This window comes from Dendroctonus ponderosae, unplaced genomic scaffold, assembly GCF_020466585.1.
Source record: "Dendroctonus ponderosae isolate FM_Combo_2020 unplaced genomic scaffold, Dpon_F_20191213v2 Dpon_F_20191213_2, whole genome shotgun sequence".
Lineage (NCBI taxonomy): Eukaryota > Metazoa > Arthropoda > Insecta > Coleoptera > Curculionidae > Dendroctonus > Dendroctonus ponderosae.
In genome coordinates this window covers 18,469,870-18,481,170 of record NW_026018165.1, presented here as the reverse complement: position 1 = coordinate 18,481,170, position 11,301 = coordinate 18,469,870, and the positions used below count along the sequence as shown (strand labels likewise).

The 11,301-nt window shown below is 40.8% G+C and overlaps 4 protein-coding genes across 4 annotated transcripts; 1 reads left to right on the top strand and 3 right to left on the bottom strand.

The window, feature by feature from the left end:
• Positions 1-334: 334 nt before the first annotated feature.
• LOC109545355 (enhancer of split mbeta protein) lies at positions 335-1,514 on the top strand. Its single transcript, XM_019916011.2, has one exon. The coding sequence runs from the start codon at positions 512-514 to the stop codon at positions 1,100-1,102; it is 591 nt and encodes a 196-aa protein (XP_019771570.1). The 5' UTR covers positions 335-511; the 3' UTR covers positions 1,103-1,514.
• LOC109545354 (Golgi to ER traffic protein 4 homolog B) lies at positions 1,506-3,968 on the bottom strand. Its single transcript, XM_019916010.2, has 6 exons — positions 3,829-3,968; positions 3,687-3,765; positions 2,755-2,961; positions 2,386-2,693; positions 2,158-2,330; positions 1,506-2,104 (listed from the first exon to the last, which is right to left on the bottom strand). The coding sequence occupies exons 1-6, from the start codon at positions 3,939-3,941 to the stop codon at positions 2,004-2,006; spliced, it is 981 nt and encodes a 326-aa protein (XP_019771569.2). The 5' UTR covers positions 3,942-3,968; the 3' UTR covers positions 1,506-2,003.
• A 428-nt stretch (positions 3,969-4,396) lies between these two features.
• LOC109545353 (heparanase) lies at positions 4,397-6,918 on the bottom strand. Its single transcript, XM_019916009.2, has 10 exons — positions 6,818-6,918; positions 6,622-6,763; positions 6,421-6,566; positions 6,191-6,364; positions 5,503-5,725; positions 5,326-5,450; positions 5,096-5,274; positions 4,837-4,981; positions 4,651-4,774; positions 4,397-4,595 (listed from the first exon to the last, which is right to left on the bottom strand). Exons 1-10 carry the CDS (start codon positions 6,840-6,842, stop codon positions 4,436-4,438), a joined length of 1,443 nt encoding a protein of 480 aa, XP_019771568.1. The 5' UTR covers positions 6,843-6,918; the 3' UTR covers positions 4,397-4,435.
• Positions 6,919-8,215: 1,297 nt separating this feature from the next.
• On the bottom strand, positions 8,216-10,415 carry LOC109545371 (heparanase). Its single transcript, XM_019916035.2, has 10 exons — positions 10,169-10,415; positions 9,969-10,110; positions 9,771-9,913; positions 9,539-9,712; positions 9,266-9,488; positions 9,087-9,211; positions 8,857-9,035; positions 8,653-8,797; positions 8,467-8,593; positions 8,216-8,411 (listed from the first exon to the last, which is right to left on the bottom strand). Exons 1-10 carry the CDS (start codon positions 10,191-10,193, stop codon positions 8,252-8,254), a joined length of 1,443 nt encoding a protein of 480 aa, XP_019771594.1. The 5' UTR covers positions 10,194-10,415; the 3' UTR covers positions 8,216-8,251.
• Positions 10,416-11,301: the final 886 nt, after the last annotated feature.

Genomic DNA, 11,301 nt, shown 5'->3' with positions numbered 1-11,301 from the left:
ATAATTAATACCATACCTTTTTCGCCTTATTTGCTAAATAATTAGCAAAATGCGATAGGTAGAGTTGAAGAACATTCAAATGGATTGGAACATGGAATGGATGGAACAATTAAAACGCAAGCTTCCGTTTAATTCGCCGCAAGGCGAATTTTCAAACATCTAGGCGGGCTTTTACTTTGACACCAAAAAAACATTTCTCCCATTTAACCGTTGTTAACAAAGCCATCCCTTAATGACCAACCGAAGCTGCCACATTCCAATTAGCCCCACATTGATACGCTCAAACCTACCCCTCCTTTCACTCATAAACCATTAAAGCTAGAACAGCCCATCGAAAAGTAGAAAGAGCGCGAGCGCCCATTCATTGGCATGGTTCTCAAAGCCCCACTCTAACATGGGCAAGAAGAAATATAAATCTATATGACGCCGTTTCGACGTCACTTCATTCTTAAATGTTAGGTGGTACCGTGGTGGTAGAGCGCGAGTCATTTGTTGTGGAACCTTACGTAAAATGGCATCGACGCCCTATTTGCTTAACAGTGATTGTGGTAGCGGGGAACCCGTTTCAAGAACTTACCAGTACAGGAAGGTGATGAAGCCGATGCTGGAGAGGAAGAGGAGGGCGCGCATCAACCGATGTCTGGATGAGTTGAAGGAGATCATGGTAACGGCTCTGCAAAGTGAGGGCGAGAACGTTTCCAAGCTGGAAAAGGCGGATATTCTGGAGTTAACCGTCAGGTATCTGCACAACCTGAAACGCCAAAATCAGCTAATTATTCCACAAGAACAGTCGTACGCGGACAGATTTCGAGCGGGGTTTTCGCAATGCGCCCAAGAAGTCACGCAATTCATTTCCACTCCTGCTCCAAGCGAAGCCGTTGATCCTGCAGCTGGAAGAAAGCTTCTTCAGCACCTCAACGCTTGTGTCAAGCAGCTGGATCACGTTGCCCAGAACATCCAGCTTCAGCATGAACAGCAGCTGCAACAAAACCCTCAGCAACACTTGAGACATGTTTTGAGTCCTCCAATATCTCCTAGAAGGGAGCTGGCGCTCAAAATTAACAAAGAATACAATTCAGGACCTATGTGGCGGCCCTGGTAAAATTGCAAAAAATATACAAAATCTGGATATAGCTTTAAAGCAGTTTGGCTCATGAATGTCTTCCAAATTTCGCAATCGGTATTGTTAAACAAATATTTCTGTGATATTCTAAACTGACATACGAAAGGCCTGCTATTGATATTATTGCTCATAAGTAACTAGTGCAAGCATGTAGTTTTAGGTACCTGACTGATTGTAAGTGTAATAATGACTTCATTATGCTTCCCAGGCTTAATGTACAGGTTTACTCGATAATTTTTGTTGTATATTTAAAGTTTGAAAATAATTCTTTAATGTGTACTGATGTACATAAAGCGTTTGTTAGTTCACATTTATTTACGCACATGTTAATTATTTAGGAGGATTTAGCAATCTACGTGTTTAATGGTAAATAAAAAACCGCTCAATTTAAGGGCATTTTTAATTTTTCAAGAAAATCCGTTTACGTCCAAAAGTACCTAAAGATAATTGTTCTACAATTGCGTTCAAGTTATCAAGCTGATGAAAAACAAATAATCATTGATGAAAACAAAACAACGTTAAAACCAAAACGTTTCCAAAATTTGAAAATCACTAGAAAATTTCACTGCAGTTGAGTCAAACTGGTCACAGACGCTCACTCCCAAAAATTTCCTTTCATCTTCATTCAACACCTTATGAAAAACTACATTTCTGTCTAGTAATACAAATAAAATCTCCGAGGTCGTCGTTATAAACCGACCGGTCTTTTGCAGTTCAACTTTCAGCAATGAGAAGAAATTGCCCCAATGTCACAAACTAACGCAGTTTCAGCACTGAGTTTTCTCGATGAATCACCCAACATCGGTTTTTTATGTACAAACTGTTTTAGTTTAATCATAAGCTACTAAATATACATTAACGGAAGTCAGTTAGGTGGCTATTAGTCAAGATCAGCGCTTTCCAGAAGTTGCCGTGATGTGGACGGGGCTGGGTTGCCTCGGGCCGACTCGTCATCATCATCACTGCCATCCTCTAAACCTTCTAAATGGAGAACGATCTCGGTAGGGGCAAAAATCAATCACTTAAATTCTCACCTAAAAAATTATCGATCAGGCTGCCAAACAGCCCGCCTGATTTCTTGGGCTGAGGGGGCTTTAAACCAAAGAATAACTGCCCTATTTTGTCCAGATATTGCAGATAACATGGATCTCGTTCAAGCGATTTTTGATATTGCTCACAAAGGACGGCGAATGTTTGCAGTTTTTTGCTAAAATGATCAGAAATTTACACTTACAACTCGCTAGTGATGTTGAAAAACTCACGTTTCCAAAGCTTGCAGCAAGAACCAGAGGAAATTTAACAAGGGCAGCAAGTACGGCGGCTCCGTTTTCTTTATCGTCGGGTGATTCTCAGTGTAAGTAGTGAACGTTTGACTAGCGGTAATTTGATTTCTTAGGCACAAAAATTGAAGGACAGCCTGTGCCACAAACAGGTCTATTTCACATTTGAATCCTTTGGTCATTTGGAATTCAATCAGAAGTTTGGCGCAGTTTTTCCCATCTTGCGAGTGGATGTAGTGGTGTCTGGCTTGGTTGTAATTCAGTTCGTCCCAGTAAACTTTTGCTATGTACTGAAACAAAGAAAAAACAGTTTTTTACGATTAGTTTTGAGAAAGTTTTAATTGAAATTACTTGATGTAAAGCGGGATCTCCTCGGGAAGACCCTAATGATGACCACTTTACAGCTTGCACCAAAAAACTATCTCTTTCTGTTGCATAAGTTGTGCCAATTTTTGCAAATAACGTCGACAATTTCCGGCACCAGATTTCAGTACTTTTGTCTTCAGATTTGATGAGCACATCAATCAAAAGCAGTCCTAAATCAGCGCCTGATGCTTTCTGAAAACGAAGAAAAAAACTCGTTAAATTAGCTAGTAGAAACGCTATTGACTTATAAATGTGCAAGTCTGATCATTTTGCTTCGATTTTCCTAACCGCCAGATCTCATCTGGCCATTCTGGCGGCTGAACCACTTTTTCAAGTCAAACTGATACATGGACTGGATTTTTCTAATTCTCTGTTTAAGAGCATTCGCAACTGAGGCTTTTCTGTTACTGTGACCTCATCTGATGTTATCTCTGGTGTGTTCATTTCGGTCACAAAACATGATCGTCTGTTTCGTGCTGTTTGGTTGGATATTGAATCCACATCTCCTCTGATTTGGGTTGATAAGTTTAAGCGAAAGAGCTTCAAAGGTGTTTACAAGATGGTTTTGAGCTTTGCAGAAAAGTAATACGCCGCGAGTTACACAGCTGTGTTAGCCTTGGATTTCGCCCAAGAAAGCTGATAGCCAATAAAGCAGCCAAGTGGGTTTTCTCAGTAAAAGTCCGTAAACTTTGGACTGTAAAAATCAGCATGTAAAAACATGTAAATCAAAGCACGTGTGGAAAGAACCTTACAACCTAATGCATGCATATGGAAACGGCATTGCTTTATGAGTAATGAATTGCGATTTACAACGTCAATTCGATGAACAACTAGGTGAATTATCATAGTTAAAAGTGGTTGTCCGCGTATTGATGAAAAACAACTGATAAACATTGAAAAACTTTAAACCACCATACCTGGTTTGCGTCGAGGAACAATATTGACCCTTGGTATAGCATATCCTTTAAATCTTTGTAATTTTTTTGGCCTACGTACCTAAAAAATGGGGTTAAGTGGCCGAAGCCATTCGAGCGGAGACAACTGGGCCCAATCGCTTACCTAAAGTAGAGAGTTCTGTACATCTGATGGGCTTCATAATATTCGCCATTTTTCACTGAGTTTTCCAGTTTTTCCAATAGTCTGGAAACTCCTCGGCATCCTGGCGTAGCCATATTTATTTATTGGATGGCTATTGTCAAAAAAACTTCAGCACTTGTCAGTGAAATTTCAAATGCACTGAAACGCAAAACTAGGCAACAGGGCAAAAGGCAGCAATACTTTTTGAAACCATTTAATTACTAAATTAAACTTTACCGTTTGAGTACTTAATTTGGAAGTTTTCTAGAGCTCACTTGAAATTATCTTTGATATTGTGCTGTAAAGCTTTTTTAATATGACTAGAGCCGCCTGTTGGCCACTTCCCAATGCTTCGGGAAGTCGCTGCATGGTAAGTTACCAGTGGTTTTCGTACTGAGCTTCACAGATGGTACCAGTAATATTAAATATGTAGGGGATTACAAATATTATTGATTTGATTATATTTTGATAAAAAATATACATTATTTCCTCATATTGGGTTGAAATCGTGTTGAAAAAAAGTTGTTAAACCAAATATAAACAAAATCAATTAAAAAAATACTGTTTATTTGCGTAAAAAAGTTACTGTCTAGCTGCAAGCCCTAAAATTTGCATTGGGGAAAATCCAGAAAGCCAAAGAATGGGCAGGCATCGTAAATTCCTCGTTCAATTCAATCAACTTTGGTGTTAAGTCGGGCAGCTCCAGATCTTCAGTAAGACTCAAGACTTCGCCATTCAACCGAACGTTGCTAAGAAAAAAAGCGTTATTCTTCTACCGCCTTTAGGAATTTTGCAGTTACTTACTTCGAATAGAGATCGGTTTCGGGAGTCAATTCAAACAAATAGCCAATGCTGACGTCGACATCGGAAGCTCCAATACCAGATAGAGTGAAGGTCTGCGGAGAATCTGCTAGATTGAGTCCGAAAACTACCCAAAAAAGGTTTTTATTGGGAATTTTTAATTTAATGCTGATGCACTGCTGTTCGTACCTACTACAGCTTCATCGCCCCACAGAGAGTCTGACTTAGCGCATTGCGCATACAGCCTTACAGGCCTGGAATCTTCCCCATCGTTAGTAAGAGGGATGACGGTACTTCCAACCACCTTCTTGTGCAAAATGCTTATCCACCAATCCTGTAAACGCACAATTAAAGAAAAATATCTAGAAATCAAATGCTAATAACGAAAAAATCAACAGATAAGGTTAACTAGAGTTGGCGATACCGGCCCTTGGAAACGCCAACTTACCGAATTCGGACCATATTCGTTGTTCAATAATGGATAGTTGTAACCCCAGATGGTTTGCCTAACCAGCAGATCCACCCCAAGTTTAGCGGTAAGTCCCAGCTTGTCCAGCCAGAGGAACGAGGCCAGGAATCGATCGGACTTACCTTCGGCGCCCCTGTTGTTGCATGAGGAAGTTTCCGCTATAAGTATTATAAAAAATCTCCATTTCGTCCTCAATTATCCTCACTTACCCAGCCAGACTTTGTTGGAGCTTCCAACTATGCCGGTAACTACTTTAGTGCGCTCTTCGAGGAAGTTGAAATAATCCGTGTTGAGGAAGTCGGCTTCAGTTGCAGTCAAGCCGCTGAAGTAATACCTGGAACCTTCTAGTGAAATTTTGGGCTTTGGAGGCTTAGAGGTGGACTTACTGGTGCCAGGAAACCGCGTAAATTGAGGAAGAGGCGCCACTCAAAAACTCCCTCAAATATGCCTTAGTTCCCTCGCCATTTCCCACGTCAAACATACTGGGTCCCACCACATAAGAGGAATCATACTCATATTGATCTAGGAGGGCGCGCAATTTATTGTAGTCTTGAGCCAGTTGATTAGCGCTTACAGATGTGTTGAAGGTAAGATAGTAAATATCGGGCTCTAAAATACAAAAATTTGTTTTTTTTGTTCAAGTATAGTAACATTTTAAGCAATTAAGCAAAACTTAATTGCTCAAAAAACCCATTAATCTAAGTGTTTATAGATTTATACGCTGATTAACTACTTACATATTATTTAATTAAAACAAACAAGAATCAACAATCCAATTTATCGATGTAAATGAGGTGCTGGATCAACACACTTGACATGACGATAAACGGTCTCATCTGATTAAATACAGTACAGAAGTCGATGGGTTCGATATAAACAACAATAAAAATTGAAAAAATACACCTCCTACCCGCAAAAGTGATCAATTATCTGAATTATTGTTATGGGTGTAAGAAAAAGAAGAAAATAACAAATCCCGATGTGGGTGTTTGAGACTTTTTTTCTATTCCAACTAATTTTAAAGTATTTTCTTTAAACTTTTGACCTTCTCTTTCAAGCCCTTTCAGTCCTTACCATTTCCTAGTTCCCAGTCGAGATCAATATCATTTTCCCGAGAAAACCGTATAAGTTGCTCAGCGTTTTCCGAATTCCATGAACCATCCTCGTTTCTTGTTAACGAGTTCAAATCAAACAGTATTCTCACACCCGCTTTTTTGGCAAATTCGGTCAGTTCCAACCAGTAGGAAGCTGCAAATGGGAGAAACATTGAAGCAACTGTTTTCTCAGAAAAGTTCCCAAAGTACCTGTTAAGATAATAACGTCATCGTCTCTAATGTGCACTTGTTCCGTATTGGAATCATCGACAAAAATCACAATATCAGCTGTGGTACCTCCGATTCGAAAGTACATGGGGGAAAGAAGCTTAACCAGCTGTAGGAATTGGGGATTGCTAAAATTTCAACATCAGGAGCACTTTGGACGTGGGCGAAATTTTTAACACTCACGAGAAATCTGCAGCATACAAAAGCCACGTATCGTAAGCCACACTCAAGAAATTGTCACTAACTGTGAATAGAGCCTCACTTTCTGGGTCCAGTCTATACGTGAGGCTCTCGCTCAATCCAAAAAATGGAACTAAACATAGTGCTGAAATCCAATTTTGCAAATTAAATGTTTTTCTGGTTACCGTATTTCACTTACCTAAACTTAACATAATTCCCCTCATAATTGCCGACGATTCAACACTGGACTGGTATCAAGTCAAATACTGGAATGAAGTGTTTACAAACCTTAAGTTTGCGCTTTTATATAGTTTTTCAATTATATTGTTTTGATGAATTTTCGTCAGCAGTGGCGCACTTGAAGATTATCATAACTCTTGGTGATACGGATAATCAACGGCAAAATAGTAAAAGGACAGAGAAAACTACATTTTTTCGCTTTTTGTTATCTTCAAACGTATTTTCGGTGTTTCCAAAGTCAAGTGCCATTGACTTTGTGTTGAAAACGCGAATGTTTCATGTGAATCCAAATTGTCTGGGCGAGGATATGGGTGGAACAAGGTAAAGTCATAAACGCGTGGGTTTGAGTTAGACGGAAGACGCCCCCAGCCGAAACAGCAAATCGGATTCCTTCGGTGATGTTCGGAGCTCCTCCTGTCTTACGTCTTTTTTCAATTCACGCAATGAGCGAACTGCCTTGTTGCACTTGCGAAAGGTATCAGTTACGAATCAATCGAAGCCTGGGTAACACAGTGGATTTTCAGGTGTTCACACAGCGACACCGATACGGCTTGCTGTATTGTTACAGCGACACAGTGCGCCAGACTTTTCATATGTTGGGAATTATTTTCCAAAAAAAAGACTATGTGTTTCGTGAATTAAGTAGTATAATTTTGCAAAATTTGATTTTTGGTCGAAATTTTTCCAAGGGTGGGGGTCGATGTTTTGAAAAAATGAAAATTTTCTCAAAACGTCTTAAATTTTACATCATTTTCAGCTCACGGACGTCAGGAATACATCGAACTCATTAAAAAACTTGCTAGAAGCTTCAGATCCGAAATAATAGACATTTTCGGCATGTTTTAAGCGTTTTTGAGCGCTCACGATCTTTAGCCGACGATTTCTTCCTTATCATTGACCCAAACACTTTGCAAATGCATATTTATGACTTTCTCACGTCGAAAGGAATCGATTGAGCTCAAAAAACACGCAAGTAAAATTTTGATTTTTGGTCGAAATTTTTCCAAGGGTGGGGGTCGATTTTTTGAAAAAATGAAAATTTTCTCAAAACGTCTTAAATTCCACATCATTTTCAGCGTACGGACGCGAAGATTGCATCGAACTCATTAAAAAACTTGCTAGAAGCTTTAGATCCGAAATGATAGATATTTTCGGCATCCTTTGCGCTGTGTCGCGGCACATAGACACACAGAGCGGCATTAACACACAAGTGTCTTAAGGCACAGTATAACCCAGGCCTAAAGGCCACAACTAAACCTTTATTCTATTAGGAGCTTCTTTCAATTTTTTGCCCCGAAGAAAAAACCAAACAACAGCTTTCTGAGCTCAGAAGTTGGGAGAATAGAAACTACGAATCCTACATGTAAAAAATCTATTATAAAATATACATCGGTTATTTGCAAGCTTGCACACGGGAGTTGGGCAATAACCAGAAAGCCAAAGAATGGGCTGCCATTGTATAGATTTTTTCCATATCTATGATTCGCACTCCCAAATCGGGCAGTTCCAAGTCTTCAGTTAAGGAGAGAAGTCCCCCATTCAGGCGAAACGATCTAAAGAGCAATTTTTTTTTAAACCCATACAAGCATTTAGTGCCTCTGTCCTTACTGAGAATACAGATCGGTTTCCGCAGTTAATTCGAACAAGAAGCCAAGGTTGCCGTCAGTTTTAACTTCGGGTGAGAATCCTGAAAGGCTGAATTTTTGTGTAGAGTTCGCTAAGTTGATTCCAAACACTATTAAAAAATATTGTAAACTGCGAACCTTTTCATTTAAATCGGATTTTTGATTTTACCTACTACAGCATTGTCTCCCCATTGATCGTCTGGCTTAGCGCAATGGGCGTACAGCCTTACCGGCAGTGAATCTCCTCCATCGTTTTCAATGGAGAGTACTTTGGGGCCTACGAACTTCTTGTATAACGCGCTGATCCACCAATCCTAAAAAAGTCGATTTTTTTAAACTACTTTTGGGTTCAATGGGGAATACTCCTCCTTACAGGATTAGGATTGTAGTCGCTATCCAATAGGGGGTAATTGTAGCCCCAAATGGTTTGGCGCACAATAACATCCAAGCCCAGTTGGGCACCAAGTCCTAACTTATCCAGCCAGAGGAAAGAAGCCAGGACTCTATCGCTCATGCCTGGAGCTCCTTGGTTGTAGCAGGAAGAGGTTTCACCTGCAATAGTACTTGTCTAGTATGTCTTTTCCCCCGTCTGATCAGTGCTACCTAGCCAGACTCTTTTGGATGCTCCCACTATGTCATTAACCACTTCTGTTCGCTGTTTCAGATAATCAAAAGTCTCGGGATTGAGGAACAATTCTTCAGTAGCATCGCGCCCATTGAAGTAATATCTAAAGCACGGTAGGACTGTCTAGTTGACTAGGCGTGTTAATGAGCGTACTTACTGATGCCAAGTGACTGCGCTGATGGAAGAAGAAGCTTCATAAACGAAGTTCCACAGGTAGGACGTGGTGCTGTCGCTGCTTCCCACATCAAACATACTTGGTCCCACTAGTAAAGAAGAATCGTACTGATACTGGTCCAATAAGGCCCGAAGGTTGTGGTAGTCAACAGCCAGTTGATAAGCGCTCACTTCGCGACTGTAAAGCGCCTGGTACAAGTCGGGCTCTAAAAACGTTGCACGGTGTTTTGCGAAAAATTTGCAAATCTTTCCCTACCATTCCCCAACTCCCAGTCCAGCTCTATATCATGTTCCCGTGAAAATTTGATCAGTTGCTCCGCGTTTTCCTGGTTCCAAGACCCGTCCTCATTTCGCAGCAAGGAATTGAGGTCGAACAGGATGGTGACTTCCGAGTTTTTGGCAAACTCCGCCAGTTTCAACCAAGAAGACGCTACAATCGGGTTGATTTTCCTCATTCCCGTTGTGTACAACACCGACTGAGTAAATACCTGTTAAGACCAGATCATCTCCTACTTTGGAGGTGGTGTCCAGGTCGGAGTCATCCACAAAGCTGAGAACATCAGCCGCAGTTCCTCCGATTCTAAAGTGCATGGGCGCCAGAAGCTTGACCAGTTTGCTGAACGTGGGGTTGCTGGAATTGCAAAATGGAAAAAATGCCATGCACCAGATAGGGGTTGAAAACTCACGAAAAATCCGCAGATGCGATCAGGCCAGTATCCAAAGCGACGCTGAGGAAGGATGTGCTGACGGTGGACAAAACGTCGCTGGTTGGGTCAGTTGAGAAAGTCAGACCATTTGCTCGTGCGAACAGCGCAACAACGCACACAACTGTGGAGTGACGATGGTCTGTTTAAATCCTCCCCAGAGGGTTTTACCAGCTACTTACCTACAGCTGAAACCAGGGGTTTCATGATTTAATGAATTATTTCGCGTCGAATGTCCACTGGCAACTGTTTTCAAGCTACCACCTTCAACTTTTATAGAGCTTTTTGCATTATATTGTTGATGTAGTTTTCAAGTACCTACATGCTTGATAATTGATAAAACCCCACTTGGTGCACAATAGGATGCGAATACCGCCTAGCTACGTTCACTCAGTTTACGCGAGGAATTTTTGCTGAAGCTGTTTTTGGCCAACAGTTTGCCAGATGATTTTCGGCCGTTCATCAGCTCGGATCTTTAGCCACACTTGAACCTGAAGTGCTTTTTTGCGGTTTCTTGCCTGTTTCGCATGCTCTAGTAGAACAATCAGGTCACGATATCGGGCAGTGATCTGGTGGAATTTCCATCACATGATAAGCGATAGCGTTCAAGATCTGTTTTCGTTCTTACCACTCAATCAAATGATTAATGACTAGAATTTAGGCAGATACTATGGAATACCTGAGGATTCTGACTACAACAACAGTTCTCTCGAACATTTCGCTAAAGTCATTAGGTGAAACTCTTCTGGAAAATTTATTATGTGCACCTATTTCCCTAATAGCTTTTCCCGATAAACATAATTAATGAATTTTTATTGCTTCTGACAATATTCATGCCATTAGCGAGTGTTTCCTAAGTAGATTACACCTTTTCATTAATTATTGAGCATGCGAACGGTCTGCCATTCGTACACAATGGAGACACTGAATTACAGCAGGCGTTCCATTGCTTTCTTCAAACCAATCTTGCTAGTTTCCAGCCTTTTCGGCCTCGTGCCGCCCTATGATTTTTCGGAGAAGAAACTTGTACTCACCAAGTGCTACATCGGGTACACGCTTGTGCTGAAGGGAGTTTTACTCTATTCCATGACTGTGGGGTTCGGAAATAAGTACCAGAACCTCCCCAGCGGCCAGTCGCAGTTATTTTTCGCCTTCAGTACTTTAGTGATGGTTTTAGGCGGGGCTACTATACTACAAGTGATGACCTGTTCGTATCAAAGCAGGCTGAAGTGGCAGGATTTACTCCAGCGACTCAGCTTTTTGGAGAGCGCCACGTTTCTTAATACGGAAAACGAAAAAGAGCCCAACATTTTCA

Bases quoted from the DNA above. Each gene is read 5' to 3' on its own strand.
- LOC109545355 (XM_019916011.2), top strand. From the start codon at position 512: ATGGCATCGACGCCCTATTTGCTTAACAGTGATTGTGGTAGCGGGGAA.
- LOC109545354 (XM_019916010.2), bottom strand. From the start codon at position 3,941: ATGGCTACGCCAGGATGCCGAGGAGTTTCCAGACTATTGGAAAAACTG. The intron at 3,766-3,828 runs GTAAGCGATTGG...CCCATTTTTTAG, and splicing joins TACAGAACTCTCTACTTTAG to GTACGTAGGCCAAAAAAATT. The intron at 2,105-2,157 runs GTGAGAATTTAA...TTCTCCATTTAG, and splicing joins CCTGATCGATAATTTTTTAG to AAGGTTTAGAGGATGGCAGT.
- LOC109545353 (XM_019916009.2), bottom strand. From the start codon at position 6,842: ATGAGGGGAATTATGTTAAGTTTAG. The intron at 6,764-6,817 runs GTAAGTGAAATA...ATTGGATTTCAG, and splicing joins GGGAATTATGTTAAGTTTAG to CACTATGTTTAGTTCCATTT. The intron at 5,451-5,502 runs GTAAGTCCACCT...AGAAGGTTCCAG, and splicing joins TACGCGGTTTCCTGGCACCA to GTATTACTTCAGCGGCTTGA.
- LOC109545371 (XM_019916035.2), bottom strand. From the start codon at position 10,193: ATGAAACCCCTGGTTTCAGCTGTAG. The intron at 9,489-9,538 runs GTAGGGAAAGAT...CAACGTTTTTAG, and splicing joins GGACTGGGAGTTGGGGAATG to AGCCCGACTTGTACCAGGCG. The intron at 8,412-8,466 runs GTAAGGACAGAG...ATTGCTCTTTAG, and splicing joins GAAACCGATCTGTATTCTCA to ATCGTTTCGCCTGAATGGGG.